General features: G+C 36.5%; 1 protein-coding gene across 8 annotated transcripts in view; it reads right to left on the reverse strand.

The window, feature by feature from the left end:
* The window catches only part of LOC460575 (uncharacterized), a 510,143-nt gene that overhangs the window by 294,496 nt on the left and 192,842 nt on the right, over positions 1 to 22,805 (reverse strand). For 4 of the 8 annotated variants that reach the window (XR_010155700.1, XR_010155691.1, XR_010155698.1 and 1 more), the window contains one exon: positions 6,374 to 6,546. Coding sequence is in view for 2 of the 8 variants with exons in the window: in XM_063806961.1 (XP_063663031.1) it covers positions 6,500 to 6,546 (47 nt within the window). In the remaining 6 variants the exon portion in view is untranslated. Of the gene's footprint in view, positions 1 to 3,471; positions 6,547 to 17,307; positions 17,366 to 22,805 lie in introns of those variants that run through there. The other 4 variants (XR_010155694.1, XR_010155695.1, XM_063806961.1 and 1 more) reach the window with 3 other exon arrangements.

Genomic DNA, 22,805 nt, shown 5'->3' on the forward strand with positions numbered 1-22,805 from the left:
GGAGGCCAAGGCAGGTGAATCACAAGGTCAGGAGTTCGAGACCAGCCTGGCCAATATGGTGAAATCTGCCTCTACTAAAAATACATAAATTAGCTGGGCATGGTGGCGGGTGCCTGTAGTCCCAGCTACTTGGGAGGCTGAGGCAGGAGAATAGCTTGAGTCCTGGAGGTGGAGGTTGCAGTGAGCTGAGATAGCGCCACTGCACTCTAGCCTAGGTGACAGAGTGAGACTCCATCTCAAAAAATAAATAAAAATTACTGTTCTGCCACTTCACATGAAACGGAACAATTTTTCCACAGTATAATTCCAATTCCCATCCTATGTGCTACTGATGTCACATATTTTACTTGTATCTACATTGTAAATAGCACAAGAAAATGTTTTTATTTTTATGTTAAATTGTCTATTTTTTAAATTTCAAGAATAAAAACATGAGTAGTTGCTTATGTTTGCCCATATATTTATCATTTCTGAAACTCTTCATTCCTGTCTGTAGATCTGAATTTCCATCTTATATTATTTTCATTCTACCTGAAGAACTTCCTTTAGTATTTCTCGTAACGCTAGTCTGCTGGCAACAAATTTTGTCAGCTTTCCTTTATCTAAAATTGTCTTTATCTCATGCCCATTTTAAAAGATGTTTTCATGGAATATAGGCTTTGAGATGACAATATGTTTTTCTTTTAGCTTTTTAAGGGTCTTTCTATCATGGTTCTTCTGTATGTAAAGTCTTTTATTCCTCTGGCTATTTCTGTGATTTTTTCTCTTTAACTTTAGTTTTCAGCGGTTTGTATGACTGTGATGTGCATCAGTGTGGCTGTCTTTGTATGTTCCCTGCTTGGGGTTTGCTGAGTTTCTTGCATCTGTAGGTTAATTTAGAAAATTTTGGCCCATATTTCTTTTTAATATTTTTCAGTCTTGTTTTTTTCTCTCCCGTCCTTCTGGAAGTCCAGTTACATGTATATTATACTTACTGATATTGTTCAATAGGTCACTAAGGCTCTATTCCTTTTTTATTTCCTTTCTTTTGGTTCAATCATTTTTCCTCTCTCTTCTATGTCATATTGTGATCTCCTAAAAGTTCTTACTGAAAATGTGTCTATATATATATATATCACTCTTAACAATCTATCCCAATGATCAGATATACCCTAGTTTTCGTGGTGGTAGAAGAAAGACTTCTAAGAAAAGAAACTAAAAATTTGTATAGCTGCTTTTGGAAGAAGATAATTATCTTTCTCTGCCAACAGTGAACCAAATAAAAGTCTAGCATGAACATTTGGCAAATATGTGAAACCTTGTTGCCATGGACTTGAAGGATGCTTCATATAGCAAATTGAAAGACATTTCTGTGTTGGGTAGTCTGTTCAAAGTGTGGCTCATTTAGTTACATCACAGCATTCAATGATATTTTACTTATTTTGCCAAGGTTTAAAGCAAATAGTCATTAATTTGTAGTTTATTATGATAGTTACAGAAAAACTCAAAATATTTCCAGTGAACACATTTTGATAAATAAAACAACTAACATTCATTAAAAAGAAAAATATGTACTTCCTACCCTCAGCCACCTCATTTCACTCTCCCAAATTGCTTATGAAGGGAGTTTTTGTTGCTGCTTGTTGCAGTGATCCAGGCTTGCTGCCTAATTCTCTTTTCTATTTCTCACTTGACTCTCAATCACAGTGCCTAAATAGGTGCTTAAAAACAAAATCAAAGCCCTAGTGTTTTGGGTACATCACAGAGTGGATACGTGCTCTAAATGAACGAGTGCTTCTCTGAACATTATTTATCAAAAAGGCCCTGAAGATGTCATCTTGGATTTTATCTGCTTTAAGCAAGTGTTCATCTGTTGCTAAATCCACAAGACAGAATTACAGAGACTAAGGATATACAGGGGGTCAGAAAAAAAAACAGTGAAAATCTTCTCTGAAGTGAATATGAGAATCAGGCTGTTAATTCATCATTGAATAATTATTGCAAATCCAAAGCAGTAAATTGACAGGGTAGATACTGGAGGAGACCTACTGAACTATATGCCACTAAGAGAAGAAAAGAAGACATAAAGGTCATAGTTCTTGGTCTTAATATTCTCAGGATCTACTAAAGTAGACAAGACATATGCAAACCCAACCAAGGAAGAGAGACAAAGAAAGCTATGTAAAAAATCAAGAATAGAAAAAAAAAATCAAAAGCTGGAAAAAATAGATCAAATTTTAGAATGATTTGTTTTGGAGTATTTGCATTATAAAATTAATAAAGTTAAATAAAAGTAGAACCCCAGAGCAATAAAACACGCTGTGGGGTAAACTGTAAGGCATAGGGATTTAAGGAAAGAAATTCATTCATTTATTAGTTCTCTCAGTAAATATTGCATTGAGTATTTATTACACATCTACTATGGTCAAAAAGCAGTGCAAGAGAATTGTTCTTGATACTCATGGAGCTGATAATGGTCTGGTGGGTGTGAACTGATATTGGCTAATTAACCGTAATAAAAGAATGTAAGCTCCACTTTCTCCCTTGATTCCAGGACAAAAATCTCTTGTTTTTTCTCCCACCTCTCTGATCACTCATTTTCAATCTCCTTTCCTAGTTTCTCCTCTCATCCCTGGGCTTCTAAAGGTGAAGTTCCAAAGACTCTATCCTTGAGCCTCTTTTCTTTTCTTTTTTAAAAATCTATGGCTGGTTCCTGGGTTGAGTTGAGTTCCCTCAAAATTCACATGTTGAAGTCCTAACCCCTTCTACCTCAGAATGTGAACTTATTTGAAAACAAGGTTGGTGCAGATGTAATCCGTTAAAATTAGGCTATACTGGAGTAGAGTGGACCCCTAATCCAATATAAATGGTATCCTTTTAAAAGGGGAAATTCGGATGCAGAGACACACGCAAGGAGAACACCATGTGAACCTAAAGGCAGAGATTAGGATGAGGCATCTATAAGCCAAAGAACTCCAAAGATTGTCAGCAAACACCAGAAGCTAGAAGAGAGGCATAAAACAGATACTTGATTCTCCCTCATAGCCTTCAAAGAACTGATCCTTCTGATGCCTTAATCTCCAGCTTCTAGCCTCCAGAGCTGTGAGACAACAAATTTCTGTTGTTTGAGCCACCCAGGTTGTGGTACTTTGTTACGAACTCCCTGTCAAACTAATACGTCCCCAGGTAATCACATTTTGCCTCAGTTTTAAATTACGTATCTATGCCAGAATCTCCCACATTTACATCTTTTATAAGAATTTCCTTTCATCTTCCAGATTCATGTATGCAACCACCTACTGACATTTCCACTTAGATGTCTTAAAAACATCTCAAACTCAATATGTCCAAAATTGAACTCCTGATCTCTTACCATAAAACGTGTTCACCTATAGCCTTCCCTGTCTTATTAAATGGCAGTTCTATTCTCTTGGTTTTCAGGTCAAAATCCTTGGTGGGTGTAATTCCTGGTTCCTTTCTTTTTCTCATATTCTATATTCAGTCTTCCAGGAAATCCTGTTGACTTCACCTTCCAAATACATCTAAAATATATTATTTTGCCCATGACCTCTACTCTATTACCCACATCTGAGCTAGCATCTCTCTCCCCCAGATTCCTGCAACAGCCACCTAACCTCCCTGCTTTTACTCTTAACCCCCTTAATCCATTCAACACAGCAACTAAAATGATCCTTTTAAAATATCAGTTGCCTTGTGTTGATCCTCTGCTCAAAGCTTACAATGGTTCACCTTTTCCTTCAGTGGAAATGTCAAAGCATTCACAATGGCCTATGCTGGTGGTTTAACACACAGACCTTTTCTCCTCTGTCACATTCTCCTCAACCACACTGATTGAACAACTTCAGACTTTTAGCAAGTGTTTTTAGTTAAATTTAATTGTATCAATTGAATTGTCATTTCTGTGAACTTCAGTTTCTTCCCTTGTAAAATGAAGAGGTTTAAATAATCTATACGGATTCTTTCAGCTCTAACACTTATACTTTTTCACTAACAAGAGAATTCACTCTACTATGTATTATGGTGACACTGTGTTGAAGGGGTCCAAATGAAGCTACTATTTTGTAATTATAGAGTTGATCTAATCACCAAAGACAGAGCACTAGGCAATCTAATTCCCAAAGTGAATTTTATTCCGTTTAGCTGACTACATTCAAACAAATTAGATAATTTGATAACCTTAGCCACTATGTAAGAAACTAGTAATCTTTAGAAAAGCTGCATGTTCTGAATGGGCCGGTCCACATTTTACGTGAATCAAGAGGACGTATACACATGTAAGAATACCTACATGTTATATATATATTATTGTAAAGTATACCTAGCATGCTGCAGTATAAATACATCACTATAATATTTGTAAAATATCTCAATATTGCCAGATCACATATAGTGATATATTATCATGAGATAATTGCCCCTTATCTCATGACTCCTACTAACCTCCCACCTCCAAGACTGAACCTTGAGTATTATTGCTCCATGAAAAGTGAGAGCAGACATTTGGTTTATTTATTGGTAAAATAATAAATAAGCTTGGAAATCAAGCATGGAAAAAGAGAGAATTTTTCTAACTTTCATAGTATATTTAGCCAAGTGTGCTCAGACCATAGAGTTTCCATCAGGGACAAGACAAAAAAAAGCTAGGCCAAGGGATTTGGTGCCCTAAGGTAGAAGGAAAGAACCTTCTCCATACTTGACAATAGAATGTGTTTTAGATAAGATAAGGGATGCACTGAAAGCAGATGCTACTCATATATGAGTCTGGAAAACGCCATGATGGAGAACAGTTCTGTACCCACATAACAGGCTACAGCATGGTAAAGAGGATAGGGCAGCTTGATGGGCAAAGTGAGATGCAGTTGGTACTCCTAAAGTAGCCTCAGTTTCTCTGTGGCATTTTGATAAATCGAGAGAAGGTAGATCTTCTGTAAGGACAACTCTATTCTCACATTTAAGCTAATCATCTGTGTTTTGCTGGCAATTTCTGTTACCTGCATCAATTCAGAGACAAAATTCTCTGTGAAGTTCTCATGTGTTCACAAATCATCCACTCCTGTCCTTTCTCTCTGGCCCCCATACCAATGGTCATGGCTTTCTGAGACACTTGAGGGAAAGGGCCACTTTGGCCAGAAACCAGCAAAGGGAATTCCAAGGGTGCTTTCTCCTGATGCTCCCAAAGTACCCAACCCTCAATATTTCAAAGCCTTTTCATTGAGCTACACATCAGCACTTCACCATCCCCATTCTACTCACAAATCTCAAATGACTAAGATGCCACTGTGTATGTGTCAAAGTCATGGTCAAATGGCAGAAACTGAAGCAATCATTCATTCTGATTGGTATTCATTCTGGAATGTGATAGGAGTGTTCTGGGATGACTAGGGTAATCATATCTGTCTGACTTTAATCCAGAAAGATAACAAGGAAAAAATGAGTTGTAAGTGAAATTTTAAAGAACATTGGAAGGCAGGAAGAAGTTAGGGCATTCCAGCCAATGGGAATAAAAGAGTGCAAGTTGAAGGCCATTTATCTGAGATATACAAAAGAAGCACATTTGTTTTACTGGAGCAGAAACTGTGTCAGCGATGAGACATGGAATAATTACAGAGTAAAAACTGATGGCAGTTGTGGAGGAATCATTTGATATAACTTCCTTAAGGCCAAAAAAACAGTATTTCTTCACCTCAAAAAAATAGTATTTCACACTTCAAAATCAAAAATACAGCTAATACTGCCTTTCAACTGAGATTATATATAGAAGCATATTCATTTTTTAATGTTTTTGCCCCAAATAATTTTCTCCTTTGGGAGGCAGTATTAGAACTATGATGATAATGAAAGCACTCAACAACTGTAGCCACATTTGTAATGATTTAGCAGTACTTAGCTGAGGTATCATGACATCAGAAAACACAACAAATGCTTTGGAGGGACAATGAGTGGCCTCTATACTTAGCAACACTGTACCTGCATATGTTATAGGTGGAAAAACCTCCTGGGATAAGCACTGGATAATAAAGAATTTGATTCATCTTTGCTAAAACTTCTGATAAAGAAGCTAAGTTTGACTTTCTGGCTATGGCAGCAAGCATTTAGGTCAGATACATTCCAAGTATTGGAAATAGGTATGTGTACATAGCATTTATGATATATGTTCTGTGTATATGCAAGCACATTCATAAATACATACGCACACATATTTGTGGCAGGCAAACTCACTTTTATTTGAGAACTCATCTTAGATAGTAGCCACCTCATTGACTCTAGATCAATCAAGCAATATTTATTGAAAAATCTATGTATTATTTGTGCTACATGGGATGGAAGCTGGAAAAACTATCTGAGACCCTCAGACAGCTTTCATTTGTCTTACCTTAGAGCAGCAAGGGCAGGAAGACAGAGGATGGAGCTTGAACCTGGCACATGTCCAGATAACTGCGCAGCCCAAGGTGCAGAGGGTTTGACAAGACCTAGCATGCTGCAGGCAATAGTGAGCACTTTACCACCAAGAGGTCATGAGCTTCCAACAGGTAGACACTTTTCTTCCTAAGAAATGCAAGGCAGAAACACCTGTGGTTTACCTTCAGTTGTGAACGTTTATTCCAAGAACACAAGAAGACAAGGTCACATGAAAGTTACCCCATCAGCCTGATAATCATGCTAGGATTCAGATTTATAGGCCGTTCAGAAATCTCATAGACACCCAGAAAATGTGTTCAGCATCTTCTACCTGGGACTCCCACAGAAGTTATACATTTCTAAATGAAAAAGGATAATATGCCATCATTCTCTATAGTGCACCCATTGTGTAGAATTTACCCCAAGCCACTTGAGAGACCCCTGAGCTTCCTCAGATGCACCCTTTGTACTTATCTCATGCTCCTGTCTCTAACTTAATTGTATCTGGCTACTGCACCAGAGTTACTTTCACTAAAAATCCACACTGTGAGCCCTACAGTAGCCTCCAAAAATAACAGTTTTCTTGCCACTTTCCCTTTCAAAGTTAGTTGCATACAAATAAGCCTTTGAGGTACCATAGACTCTACCAGCCTGCAATGGAAGAACTCTGAGTTCCAGCAGCAAGAGTCAATATCTGTTCATGGGTAACCTCCTCAGTCAAGAAAACCAAAGGGAACAGGTATCACCTATCATGAACCAAAGTAGAGGCAGAGTTTTAGGAAGTGAGATGACAAAGCACAAGTCATTAGTCGGGCACCAGAGCTGGGTCAGGTTGTAAATGAATGATCTCATGGTCAAGGTAGAGTTAAATCTTCATGAAAAAAAAAAGGACGGTTTTAGCTAAAGAGCGGGATGATAAAAGCAAAAGATAAAGTTCAAAGAAGCCAAATGAAGACACAGTATAAAAGGTGAAAAGCTAAATGACAGTATAGGCAATAAATCATGATGCACGGTGCCAAGGCAGTGCTAGTGTTCCTCAGGCCTCCTTCAGTCACTGCCACTGCCATCACTCCAGGAGCCACCTTCACAGCAAAGGAGATGTTTGGACTCAAGTCTTAAATGAATAGGCATCATCAGGAAGTGGGAGAGAGGGGTGCAGGGTGGGGGGAATCAATGTGACTACAGCATAGGGTGGGTGTAGGGAAGGAGCAAAGATAAACATTGTGTAAAGAAGAATAAGATGGGTGCAGGCACACCACCAGAATGGGTGTTAATAAAGTTTGTCTCTACTACATGAGGCCTAAATGAGAAACTGTCATTCTGTGACCACATTTATTTGAATATCCAGAAAGAATATTCAGAAGAAATCTCACAAACACTTTACATTCTTCACACTGAACATAAAACAAAAATACAAAAGAGTCTACAGATGTAGTCAGCGTTAAGTCCGCCTTAATGAGGCATGGCATAATCTGTCAACTAACCCAGGAACTGAAGCCCACACTACCAGCCAGGCATATCAGGAGAGCACTGCATCAGACGTCTCAGTTCGTCAATCTAATAAATGAGTTCTCAAATGTCATTTTCCTTCTATATGCAGCAAATATTTTCCTATTATTTAGTTATACTGTTTTAATTGGATTAACTCTCGGTGCACCAGCATGGTCTTATCTGAGAGAGAGATTTACGTCGCTTAATGGAGAAAAAGCAAGCTGCAAGAGGAAGGGAATCACAGTTCAGAGGGACATGTGGTATATGCTTGTCAATATGGAAAATAAGCATGCTAACTTCATATTTTTAAATTAAGGATCATAAAATCAACTGGTGATATGCCTTTTATTTCTTTAAGAGAAACATTATCCATGTTGAATATCCTCCAGCAAAACATGCATTTTAATTAAATGCTACAGACAGGGGCTATGCTCCTGGTCTGTTTGCCATATGTGACAACTATAAGAGAGTTATTAATATAATTTGGGAAAAGAGTACAAAACGATATATGTCACTTATAAACCTGGGTAAAATAACTAGCCAGGCTGCACCTTGGCATATGGAACATTTTCACGTGCAGCAAAATTCTGAATTATAGTGAATTCAGAATTTCATTTCAGAATTTCATTTCAGAATTTCTGAAATGATAATGAATTGTTATTAAAATATTTTGCTAGTTTAGAAGTAGTTAAGTCAATAAGATAATATTTATTGTTTCAACGTGAAACTAAACAACATGTTAACAGAAATTTTCCAAGTCACAGAGTGTTTTATCAGCTTTTAAAATTTAATATTAAATATGTTTTAAACCATTTTCCTTTGTAAGCATGTGAATCAAGTTTTTCCAGCCCTTGGTGACTTTTCTATACATGAGCTTGATATACACCGCACTTTCATATGCATAAGCCTTGCGCGTGTATGATCTGTGTGAAATGTGGGCAGTCCCTTCAGAATCCACAGCTCGACTGCAGATTGCTGGCTTCTCATACAGAGACCATGGTTACCTAATCACTCAATTTATGTGATGACTATAGACAGCCAAACTGAACAAAACCCACTTCAGGGATTGAATTACATGGTTTAGCTGCCTGCATTGATCAGTTTTACTGTATTATTACAAAATAGTCATTTCAGTTTGTGCTAGCTCCACATACTATGCAGTATATTCCCTTGCTCATAAAGAATTACAGAATTTTTGAGCCAGAAGGGGCCTTAGAGATTAATTCCTTATTTTACAGATGAAGAAACTGAAGAATCAAAATTTGTTCAATTCAATTGGCACAGTTAAATCAGGAAGAAAACACTTGCTGAAATCTGAATCATTTCTATTTGTTTTCTAGGACCAGCATCATAAAACAGCACATCAGGCCCCTTGGCTAGACTGATTTTAGGTAAATTTCCTAAACAGGATGGCATAAATGAGTGAAGATATTGATCCTTTAGACCCTAGCATGCCTGAGAGGACTTAAGGCAGACTGAACTCCCGGGCCAGTCACCCCAACTCTTGAGTAAACACGACTATTTATCCAGGTGTGCCAAATAAATACTATCATCTTTTGTTAGTGAAGTGATATGCGGGGATTCGAAAGAATGTGATCTTTAGTGCTTCAAGCAATTAAATCTAGCCTATCTGTATCTAAGATATTTACTTTATAAAGTTATGGGTTCTTACTGTATTACTTGTACTGTATTACTCATATTACTTTGTAAGAAATTTCTTACTTACCAAACAGGTCTTTCATTTATCACATTATGCTGGCATAATATTGACTAGAAGCCTTACTGATAACATGAACAGTCAATTAACACATATTTTACATATTATATGTATTATGTACTGTATACTTAACAATAAAGTAAGCTAAAGAAAAGAAAATGTTATTAAGAAAATCATAAGGAAGAAAATATGTATTTACTGTTTAGTAAGTGGAAGTAGATCATCATAAAGGTCTTCATCCTCGTCATCTTCACGTTGAGTAGGCTGAGGAGGAGAAGGCACAGGAGGGGTTGGTATTGCTGTCTCACGGGTGGCAGAGTCAGAGAAAATCTGTGTACAAATGGGCCAGCGCAGCTGAAACCTATGTTGTTCAAGGGTCAACTATATTTTTATGTATGTGAAAAAAATTTAAAAATTCAAGGGGATGTATTGATATGAACTATTATTAGAAGTATTATATTTCATCTAAATAAAAATATTATGTTTTATGTTAGGAATTCCCACCCAACTGTCATATATTTTGAGGGTACTAAACCAGATTCATTAGGTGAATAAATATTATCATTCAGGAGAAGATATAATTATGAGTAAGACACAGTGCACTGTGTTAGCTAGAATCGGCAAGTCTATGCCGTAATAACAAATAAATACTAATATCTCAGTGGCTTACTGCAACTCAGTCAAGTTCAATGCAAGTCAAGATTCCCTCCTCCGTTTTATTATTATACCATCTGGAACATATGTCCTCCAAGATCATGACCGCAGGAGAAAAGAAAAATGGGGGAGACATATCTACTTCTTAACTACTTGACCCAGAAATGATATACATTAATTCTGCTCACATTTCATTAGCCAGGATTGATTACATCTTTCTATCCTACCTGTCAGAGTTCTAGAAAATGTAGGAGATCACATAAATATTTGGTGACCACTGATAGCCTCCACTTTATTCAACGCAGGAAAAAAATATGTATACATATGTGTGATATAGATGTACATAAATAAACTTTTCTAGAAAAGTTATTTTAAAATAAGATGTCATGCTTCTGTTTTTTCTTATATAGCTATTAAAAAGCATAACATTTATTTACCCAAAGGACCTCGTTTAGTACCCTCAAAATATATGACAGTTGGGTGGGGATTCCCAACATAAAACATGATCTTTTTCATTCAGATGAAATATAATACTCCTAATAATAATTTGCATCAATATATCCCCTTGAATTTTTAAGTTTTTTTCACATATGTGAAAATATAGTTGACCATTGAACAACATTGGTTTCAGTCATGCTGGCCCACTTATACACAGACTTTCTCTACCTCTGCCACCCTGAGACAGGCAAGACCAAGACCAGCCTTTCCTGTTCCTTCTCCTCCTCAGCCTACTCAATGTGAAGATGATAAGGATGAAGATCTATATGATGATCCACTTCCACTTACTAAACAGTAAATATATGTTCTCCTTCTTATGATTTTCCTAATAACATTTTCCTTTCTCTAGCTTACTTTATCGTTAAGTATACAGTATATAATACATGTAATATATAAAATATGTGTTAATTGACTATGTTATCAGTAAGGCTTCTAGTCAACATTTAGCTATTAATCATTAAGATTTTGGGGTGTCAAAAGTTATGTGCAGATTTTGGACTATGCAGGGAGTAAGCCCTCCTAACCCCCACCTTGTCCAAAGTTCAACTCTAATAATACCCACTGTTTTAGTCAATTTGAGTGGCTACAACAATACCAAACACCACAAATTGGGTAATTTAGAAACAACAGAAATTTATTTATCACAATTCTGGAGTCTGGGAAGTCCAAGATCAAGGAAAATTTGGGTGTGGTGAGAGCCCATTTCCTGGTTCATAAATGATGCCTTCTAGCCGTGTCCTCACATATCAGAAAGAACAAGGCAACTCTCTGATAACTCTTTCATAAAGGCATTATTCTCACTGATGAAGGCAGAGCCCCCATGAATTAATAACCTCCCAAATGGACCCAGCTTCTAATACCATCACCTTAGGTAATAGGATTTCAACATACAAATTTGTGGGAAGCAGGGAGGTGGGCAGCCACAAACATGCAGACCATAGCCCTCACCTTATATGACTGTTGTAAGAATTAAGTTTTGTTGTTGTTGTTGTTGTTGTTGTTGTTGTGATGGAGTTTTGCTTTTGTTGCCCAGGCTGGAGTGCAATGGTGCGATTTCAGCTCACCGCAACCTCTGCCTCCCAGGTTCAAGCAATTCTCCAGCCTCAGCCTCCCGAATAGCTGGGATTACAGGCATGAGCCACCACGCCCCACAGTGCCCTGCTAATTTTGTATTTTTAGTAGAGATGGGGTTTCTCCATGTTGGTGAGGCTGGTCTCAAACTCCTGACCTCAGGTGGTCTGCCTGCCTCAGCCTCCCAAAGTTCTGGGATTACAGGCATAAGCCACTGTGCCCAGCCAAGAATTAAGTCTTAAAACAAGTTTAAAACACTTTGCACAATACCTGTGGAAGAGCTAAATAAATGTTGATATCTTTGTCACCAGCAGTGTCATTGTTGTATTGTTGCTTGGTCTCATTTGACTCTCTGCAAGCCATATTTAGCCTCACTAAAGGAAGTTACATTTAAAAGTTTAAGCCATTGGCCCAACAACACAGAGCTTAAAGTACAAGAATTATAAGTGCAGAGTTGCCAATCTAAATTATCTTAACACCAAATTCAGTAATCTCTGTATTTTTTAAGAGGAATAAGTAAAACAGTTCTATGTTTGGACCCCAAGTTTATCATTAATTTCTGAACAATCTTTTAGTTGCATAAGTTAGTGAGTTAACTAGGAGATAATCTGAACCCTTTTCCTGTTCCAAGATTTTAGCAGCACCTAATTATTTTATAATCATATAACTTATGGCACAAAAATTGAAATAACTTTTTAAAAGAAGAAAAATAAACGTAATTTGGAAGTGGCACAATTCTTATGACATCCTTGCCTAAATTGATAACTGTAAAAGTCCCTCTCAATCCTCAAATTTGGTGATTCTGCATTAACCAAGTGTACCATAAACTGTTCTCTTTACTTATTGAACTGTGTGTGTAACTCTCACACTTAATAGTAATGTAAGCTTTTACTTAAGCTCACATAATAAAAGATATTTCTCACTTTTTAGTGGGACATACCATCCAGGACTCAGATGCTGACAACTCTCTTGCAACTTTCCAGGCTTATTGGTTTCACTCTTTATCCTCTATATAACAAGTTAAACTTTGAAAATTATCTGAGTTTAACCCTTGCAGTATCGATCAGTGCTACTAGTCTAGCTCTTTCGAGTTTATTTTAACTAATAGTCTAATATCATTTTATACATTTGGAAAAAAATTTAGCCCAATAAAAAGCTAATGTTTCCCCTTTTCTTATTTTCTTCTTTATTTAAGAATGGTCTGGTATGCCTTTAGAATCAGGATACTAGAACACAGAGAACAATGCCCTCCTCACCATCTCCCACCCTTAAGACTTAGAATTAGACAAGACATTTGTATAAATCAGGTTCTCCAGAGAAACAGAGACAACAGGATATATATAGCTATATAAGAGAAAATTTATTATGAGAATTGTTTTACATAGTTATGGAGACCAAAAAGTACCACAGCATACTGTCTGCAAGCTGCAGAATCAGAAAAGCCAGTGGTAGAATTTATTTCAAGTCCAAAGGCCTAAGAACCAGGAGCTCCAATGTCCAACGGCAGAAGAAGGATATCCAAGGTCAAGAAGACAGAAAAATAATTTGCCCTTACTTTGCCTTTTTGTGCTATCTGAGCCCTCCATGGATTGGCTAATGCCTGTCCACATTGGAGAGAACAGATCTTTACTCAGTGTACTGATTCAAATGCTAATATTTTCCTGAAACACCATCATAAACACACCCAGAAATAATATAATAATGTTTTACCATCTATCTGGGCATCCCATAGCCTAGTCGAATCAAGTTGGCACATAAAGTTAACAAACACAACATTAAAGGCAAGAACCAAATTAATTTTTAATAATGTTCCATATGAATAATCGATCTTAACAGTTATTTCCTTAGTTCTTGGTAATTTTTCAGTTTAATCAGTTCAAACCATTGAATGTTCTATTTCTTCATAGGTTTTCCTAATACATACAAAGATTTTGGAGAATATGGAGGGGCCAATTTGTATATTTGTTACTTCCCATCTATCCTATGATACAAATAAAAATGCATACAGCAATCTAGTCTACTAAACCCTTGTATCAGTGACTAAGATGAATATGTAGAAGGTAGGCATAATTTAAGCTGCAGATGATACCAAGGAGGAAAAGCTAGTTTTTATGATGAAATGGAGAATCAGATTTAGAATGATTTCAACAGGTTAACACAGCATATAAACACCAACAGGAAGAAATGTGAGGGGTGTCCATTTATTTTTTTATTCATCTAGCAAATATTTACAGAGCATACCTATATATTGTGTTATGTAGAGGATGAGTAGGGAAATACAAATAAGACATGCTTTCAACCTCAAAGAATGACAGTCGTGGACCTGCACCATACTTCCTTATTTTATACTTAAAGAATATTAGAACTAGAAAGCTTAAGTGATTTATCCAAAATATCACAGCAAGGCAGTGAGAGCCCAGAGCAAGCTAAAGTCGAGGGAAATCCCCACTATTCCACATAGTAGTTAAGCAATAATTGCATACGTAAGAAGATATGGTATAAAAGAAGTACTTTAAAGGGTAATAACTAACAAGAAATGGTCTCCTCCATCTAACTTGCTTTTCTTCTTTATATCTTTGAAATGAGGTATAATTTAGAGTAACTGTCTGCAACACAAGGGAAAGTGGCCAAGGCAATATTGGCACAAGATTGCTGGGACGGCATCCCTTGGAGAAAATTCCATGAAGACATCATGAACAGTAGGTATCCAGGTCTCCTCTTGCCCATTTTTTTTTTCTGGGATTGTTTATGGAACCCTTGACTGCGGAATTTAAATGCACGATTATGGACATGTAAGCCCATCCCTGATATAATCAGGGCCAGGATACAATAGCACTGTAATAACAGAGAGTCCCAGGTCATTGGAAGAAACCAGGAAGCAATGATGCCTGTGATGGTCTTTTCTCATTCTCCATGTTGAGGTACAAATAATGCCCCTGTTATACTTTTGCAACTAGATATCTCCAGGGCTATTCAAATTAATGGCCCTTCCTACTCTGCCTTAAGTAAATGTGAATTCCTCTGGAAGTACTTACTCAGCCATTTCTAACTGTCCTCCAGTGTCAACCACAGTGACACTGTGGCTAGTCACACAACTCTTATCGATTAAAATGATAGCTCATAATGCCTAGACGCTGCTTCTTAGTTTGGGGAGAAAAGGGAGAATTGAGAGGAAAGGTTGTCTTGACTGATCCTCTGAAAGCTAGTCTCACATAAAAAGAGGCGATCTTTTGCAAAACTCCATGGGAATTGCCTACAGCCCAGTGATTAAGGCAATCAATCACAGTCAACTGCAATGTGTGGCCCCCAGGTCGTTGAAAAAGCCAGGCAAGAGGCCCAACCTGAAACACATGCAGGTGACAGTAAGGTTGTAGCCAATGTCCTGCCAGGTCATATAGTTTTGTACCCCAGATTCAATCACACTAAAGAAGTGCTTGTCCCCTTTTAAATTATTCAGTTTAAAAGTCCATAACCTAAGAGACAAGAATCTCTCTTTTGGAGTCTGATGAACAAATCTAATAGATCATTGTGCACTGTGCTAAAAAGAACGATTGTGGAAGGTGTGGAAGACATGCCCGCAAATCTGTTACTGATCCAGTACCACTGCACGTTCCAGAACACTACACCGGTAGGCCTTGTGTGAGTGGTATTTTGCAATTCATCCTTATTTGCACAACAGGCACATTACAATTTATTGTTAAAACAAGAACATTATTAAAGGTGAAAGAGAACATTATTACTATTTACATCTGAACAAGGAAATCGTCCCTGGAAAACCAGGACATATGGTCACCCTAGATACCTTGCCTTTCAGAGGAGAAAAATCAAGCAGTGAAATGCCTGGAATCCTGGAAATCATATAATATGAGTACATGAAGATATTCAGCATGAAGATAAGTCTGATTGAGGACCTCTGTGTGTGTGTGTGTGTGTGTGTGTGTGTGTGTCTATTTGTGTGCATTGCAGACCAAAAGAGGGCAACTTACTCAAATGGCAATCATGTGGCAAAGTGAAAAACTTTCTTCCCTCCTGTGCCAAAAATCAGAATTGTAATCAAGAAGCAGATTCAGGCTCAATGTAAGAAAGAGCTTTTCTTCAGAACTGCCCAACAACAGAAGAAGTTGCCTTGCCAGAGTACTTTCCTTATATTTTGAATGCATTCAAGCTGAGGAAAAGTAGACACCTTTCATGGGTACAGTGAGATGTTTTCTGCAGTAACTGAGGAATTGTATACATAGTTCCTAAGACTCTTTGAAGATCAAAACAAATAGCTATTATCATGAAAATATATGATAACTTGTTGGTTTTGTAATACCAAGAATCTCATGCATTAGTAAATAGACTACATTTAAACCAAGGCATATAGAGAAAATCTAACGCAGGAAAGAAAAATTAGAAAGTTTCCTGAGTGTGATGGGTCATCCCAACAGGCCATGGAAGATAATAAAACTCCATGCCTGATTTGCATGCATGAAGGAAAATCATAGCAATAGATCATTAACAAGGATGTAATTAACTTGTATTACTTCAGCAATGTGAAAATCCAAAATTTCATTCAAAATTTATAGTTACTTATGTGGAATTAAAAGACTTAAACACTAATTGAAAAATGATGAAATTGTATTAACTCTTCAATCCTTTGACTAACTAGCATATTTCTTTATAATATTAATTCTTCTGAAATAGAGCTGAACTTTGGCTAAATTATGAAGGTGGTGAAATTTAGCTTTAAATAAACTTCACTTCCTCACTCCCTGCTTTCTCCTCCTTGAAGCAACTCTTCCTTATGTATAACTTCCTAGTGCTTATTGCCTCTCCTCTTTCCTGACTGTTTACTCTCAGGAAAGGGTAGAATCAAATCCGGTTTCCTGCGATTAAACGGACCAAAAAAGTAATATGCTACCACCTACCAATGATTTTATATTTAAAAAGCATTTTTGATACCTTAATCTTAGCATAATAAAATTCTAATAATGGAATTCCAGAAATCAGTCTTATAAACAGTTATTTGGAAGAGAATTCTTGACTTCTGAATTTATGCTATGTAGGAAGCTACCATTCTTCAAACTAGTTAATCCTGTCCTACATCTATCTACCCTTGTAAGACCAAAGAAAAATTTTGTTATGATCTTCATCTTTTAATAATAATAGTGGGTATCACTAATTTAAATTCCATGTGCTAAACACTGTACTAATTACACACATATATTATCTCATCCTGTAATCCTCACAACAATCATATAAATTGCATATAGCCGCAGAGCTAGAGATAAAGAAATTTTGGTGTAAAAAGATTGAGAAATTTGTATAAAACCATAAGAGCAAGTGATGTGGCTGGAACTTATGGCTAGGTCTATCAAATTTCCAAGCCTGGGCTTTCAACCTGGAGGTTCTATTCCACATTAGTATACCAAAACTAACTCGACAAGAATTTCAAATGCACGTACTGAGAAAATGCAGAGAAATGAAAGACTGACCTTTCTTTGTAAGTTGTCCAGTGTCTTATATCTTGCTTTCTTCCATTGATGCCTATGCCTGTGGCAAATTTAATCAGAATTCATCCAGACATTTCAGGAACAATTAGAAACTATTAAGCTCTTCTCAGACTTCAATATCGAACAACCCCCTCATATTTTTTTTTTTCAAAAATACATGAGTTTAATGTCTCAATCTTCTTTTGATTAAATTATTTTAGGTAAAAGTGAATTCTTCCCTCTGGAAATTGAAATTTATGATTTCTTTCTTTCCCCAGATTCCTTTTAAACATAAGTCTGTGTGATTTAACAGGAAAACAGAATCAATTATCTCCATATTAAGCCAGAGGGAAAGATAGCAGAGATGGAAAAGGAAAGGAAAAACTGCTATCTCTTTGTGTTTCCCTTGCCCCCACCAAACTGATCAATATCGAATATTTAATCAAATTGTACAGTTAACTGTGCACAAAATGGTCCTCCACTTTATTGCCTGTTAATGAGGAGAAGTTAGGGAAATGACTGCAGATTGGACAGCATGAAGTTAGTTCAAAGACAGCTGCCTATGGGAGAGCAAGGAGACTTCCTAGTCAATCTAACAGTGAGCTTTAGGTCCACCTTATTATAATATAAGATTCATCCTGAGTGAGCATAATATTTTGTTTCCTGTTAGGCAAGTTACTGAGAGGCACACACACTAAGCGTGCAAGGAGAGAAATTTGTGAGCATTATGGAGAGAAAAGCAGGCAAATCATTGAAACTCTGATTGATTCAATTGGGAGATGAGGGTTGAGGAAGGTGGGTATGCACAATGCTTGTTAAGAAAAGATGGCAACAGCTCTGCTGTGTATGACCCAGCCCCTCCCACAGTCTATCATGACAATCTTAGATCCATTCAAAGGCAACAGTAAAATGTCCCAGAGATGTCTTCACTTGATCCTGGCTTCTTTAGGAGACTGTTGCCCTGTTTGGGGAGATTTCTCTGAGACAGGCAAACGTGTGAGAAGTCATGGAGGAGGCATTGACTACTATTCAGACTCTTAGTGTCCTGGATTGGGTTTGCAATGTTGATGAAAGTAACTCACTAGAGAATGAGAAACTGTTTTAAGAAAATCTGGAGAAATTCTTGCTGTCAGCCCTGCTGCTTTGAAAATCTCCCCTATTTCTTGTGTTGAAACAAAGTAAGAATTTAAGAGAAGCTACCTTGGTGAGGTGGCAGCAAATACCCCAGAGTAGGGTGGACTCCTTTATAAAAATTGTCTTGATGAGAATCAAGACCAAGTCAGACAAAGGATATAAACCTGGAAACCCCAAATAGAAACCAATGCAGCTCGAGGGTCTCCAAAGTAGAAATTGAGGGTGTTAGTTATGATGACCTTGCTGCTTCATACTGGGTTTTGATTGGATCAAAGACATTGGGGGTTCATTTGGTTTAGCCACACAAAGCTGCTGCACCACACGAAATGGAAAGTAAACATGACTTGCTTACTGGAGCCAAGTCATTGTCTCCCTATGTGACCCCTGTCCTCTCTCCTCTAATCCAAACTTAACCACATTAAAGAGAAAGCCAACTAGGGGTAGGGCCAAGATCTCCCTGTCCTCAAGGGGCATACTGTGTTGTCAATTCAATGTTGTAGTTTTCACTGCTGAATGTATAATTGGCATTGATGTTTCACATGCTTGGACTCTGAATACTTATCTGTACTGTGTCTTCCTAGGGACATGCTAGGGAAATATCTAAGTGGCTCTCCAATCCAGCTCCCGGTTCCCTCCAAGCTATTCCAACAGAAACAGTATAGAATCCCAGGAGAAAAAAAGAGAAATTGCCACTCTGTGATTAAAGACTTAAAAGCAGCAAAGGTGGTAAAAAAAATGCAACTGCCTATATGGCAAGTGAAAGTGCCAGCTGAATGTTAGAGTGGCATTGTCACCAATTAAATCAGTATTTACTCCCATAGCTCCAACTGTTTCAGACATTGTGACTGAACCTAATCCATCGCACAGACTGACAGCACTTGGTATGCTGCCTTGGGCATTGACAATGCCTTATTTCTTAGCCACTGGCACCTGATTACCAAGACCAATTTGCATGTTTGCGGCCAGGCTTCCAATGTTTTGCTAAGGCACTTAAACGCCACTGTTATTTGCCACCAATGAGGGGTTAGGGTTTAGCTCAAGAGCCTCTACCCCATGTTGTCTAAAGCTTTCACCCTGTAGTTGATGTCCTGTGGGTTGGCAAATCAGAACCCTCAGTCTGTATAGCCCTGACTGTCATGTTAGCAAACCTCTATCAGTAGGGGTTGTAGATAAACTCCAACGAAATTCAGAGGAGGCAACTTCACCAAGGAAACTCTTGGAACCATGTGGGCAGGTTTACAGCACTTGACGTCTCCAGCAGTAAAGGAAAAACTATTGTCTCTTTACCTCTCCCCTTCTCCCACCAAAAACAAGACAGCACTTTACTATACTCCTGGATATTGAAGACAACATGTGCCTCGTGTTATCATTTTTATCTGCTAATCTGCAAATAATTACCCTTTGAATGGGGACCAACCAATAGGTTGAACTGAAGCCTGTACATCAAGTTGAAACACACTATCTACTTTCAGAGCCCCAAAACTATGCGTTCCTTGAGCTACAATTCTCTGTGACTGATGACCTTGCTGATTGGAGACTGGCAAAAGGCATCTAAACTATGGCAGCCTATCTTGTTAGCTTGCAAAATTTCAGGTTCTTCAGTTTATGACATCTAATTGGTCTTGAACCTCTCATTAGAAGTTTGTGAAAATATAACTGTACTGATTTCTAGTTTTGAAAAAGTATTGCTTTTATGGGTGGAACATTCCAGTACACCTTTTTTATTTCAAAGAAATATTAGCACATCCACTCAATTTAAGTAAACCTCTCATCTAAGTCTTCTCTGGTAGTAATAAAAGTTTATATGTCAGAACAAATTTAGAAAGGTGGAGAAAAAGATACTAAGAAGAATATGAAAGAATTTTCATATTATTCTAGTTTAAAGAAAGCATTACTGAAGATAAATTATTGATAACGTTAGATAAATTATCATTTCAATTAAAATGCATACTGGATAATTTAGTATATGAAGAAGGGATACTGGGGGCTTAAAATCCTTGAAAACACCAGAATTTAAAGCTATTAGTTGTCATATTATCCTTTGGGCCATCTATTAAATTCTCAGCTAAATATTAAAACATATTAATAAAAGAGTAAAATATTGAAACACTTCATTTAGCATAGAACTACAGATTATATTATAGAGTTGAAAGTACATGGAGTTATTTTAAATTCTGCATGAGACAGTGATGATGACTCAGATGAAACTCTATTTACAAACAGTAAAATTCACATTTTTGATGTACAGTTAGTTCTGTGAGTTTTTTACATATATTGATTCTTTAACCATCACCATAGAGAGGATGCAAAACAGTTTCAGCATTCAAGAAAGATCTCTTCTACTGCCACTTTTTTTTTCACAACCTCCTCAATCCTAAACCCTGGTAAACATAGTTCTGTTCTCTATTCCTTTTTTTCTGGAAGGTAGAGGGGGAACATTTCCAGAATTTTATATGAATAAAATCATACAGTATATAATCTTGTGAGTTTCAGTTCTTGACCTTAGCATAATTCTTTGAAGATTCACCCAAGTTCTGGAGTGTATCAATAGTTCATCCTTGTCACTGGTACTAGTTCATCCTTGTCACTGGTACTACTATTTTATTATGTAGATGCACCACACTTTGTTTATCCATTCACCCACTGAAGGACATCTGTGATACTTCTGGTTTTAGATCATTAATAATGCTGCTATAAACATTTATGTGTAGGTTTTTGTGTGAACATGAACTTTCATTTCTCTAATATGCGCACCTAAAAGTGAGGTTACTGAGTTATATGAGTAATTTTTGTCATATTTTGGCACTTTTTCAAAAAGCTAAGCATAAGTATATATTCAGCTATTTAAAAAAATGCCAAAATATTTTCCAGAATGGCAGTACCATTTTGCATTCCTATCAGCAATGTATGAGAGTTCCCTTTGCTCTGCATCCTCATCAACACTGGGTATTATGGGTATTTTTAAACTTAGCCAAGTAAATAGCTGTGAAATGCTATCTCCTGGTGGTTTTAATTTTCAGTTCCCTAATGACTAATTATGAAAAATATCTTTTCACCTGCTTATTTCTCATTTGTGTATCGTTTTTAGTAAAGTGACTGTTTAAATCTATTCCCTATTTTTTTCAAATTGAGTTGTTTATTTTCTAATTTTTGAGTTCTGAGAGTTCTTTACCTATTCTGATACAAATTGTTTGGCTATTAATATCATAAGTATTCTAATGTTCAGCGTACAGATTCTGTACATCTTTTGTTATATTTATCTCATTACATTACATTATTACATTTGCAAACTATCATAAATATTACTGCTTTTTAAAAAAAATCTCAATTTCCAACTGTTCATTGCTAGTGTATAAAAATAAAATAGAATTTTGTCTATTGCTTTTGTATACAGCAACCTTGCTAAACCCAATTATTAATTCTTGTAGTTTTTTAATAGATTCCTTAAGATTTTTCTATACAGACAATCATGTCATTGCAAGATAGAATAGTTATATATTTTTCTTTCTAATCATTTAGAAAGAAAATAATCAAAAGGAAAATGTCTTTTATTTCACTTTCTAGACATAACTGCATTTGCCAGATTTCTAATAAAATATTGAACAGGACTGGTAAGAGCAGACATCATTACCTAGTTTCTGATTTTAGGGAGAAAACAGTCTTTGACCATTAAGTACAATGTTAGCTGTAGGATTCTCACAGATGTCCGTTAACAGATTGCAGATGTTGCCTTCTATTCCAAGTGGGCTGAGAGTTTTGTCACCAATTGGATGTTTAATTTTGTCAAATGCTTTATCTGCAACTATTGATATGATCATGTATTCATTTTGTTGTTAATGTGATTACAAGCATTGATTAATTTTAGAGTATTAAATAATCTGGTGTTTCTAATATCTTAAGATTTTCCCAGGATAAAGTTCACATGGTCATAATTATTATTCTTTTTATATATTGCTGGATTTGACTCACTAATACTTTGTTGAAGATTTTTCTATTAGTGTTCAAGAGGAATATTGATCTGTAGCTTTCGTCTCCTGTGCTATCTTTGATATTAGAATAATATTGGTGCCACAAAGTGAGCTAAAAAATGTTTTCTCCTTTTCTAACTCTAAGAGAGATTGTGAAGAATTGATGTTATTTCTTCCTTAAATATTTAGTAGAGTTCACCAGTGAAACCATTTAGCTTGGAAATAATTTTTTGAAGGCTTTTACCTATGAAATATGTTTTACAATAGCTATAGGAAGACATATTATCTATCTTTTTAATTCAGCTTTGATATCTGCATCTTCAAAGAAATTGGTCTATTTTATCTAAGCTGTAGATTTATGTGCATAAAGTTGCTCATAATTTCCTCTATCATTTTCTA

Source organism: Pan troglodytes, chromosome 2 (assembly GCF_028858775.2).
Source record: "Pan troglodytes isolate AG18354 chromosome 2, NHGRI_mPanTro3-v2.0_pri, whole genome shotgun sequence".
Classification (NCBI taxonomy): domain Eukaryota; kingdom Metazoa; phylum Chordata; class Mammalia; order Primates; family Hominidae; genus Pan; species Pan troglodytes.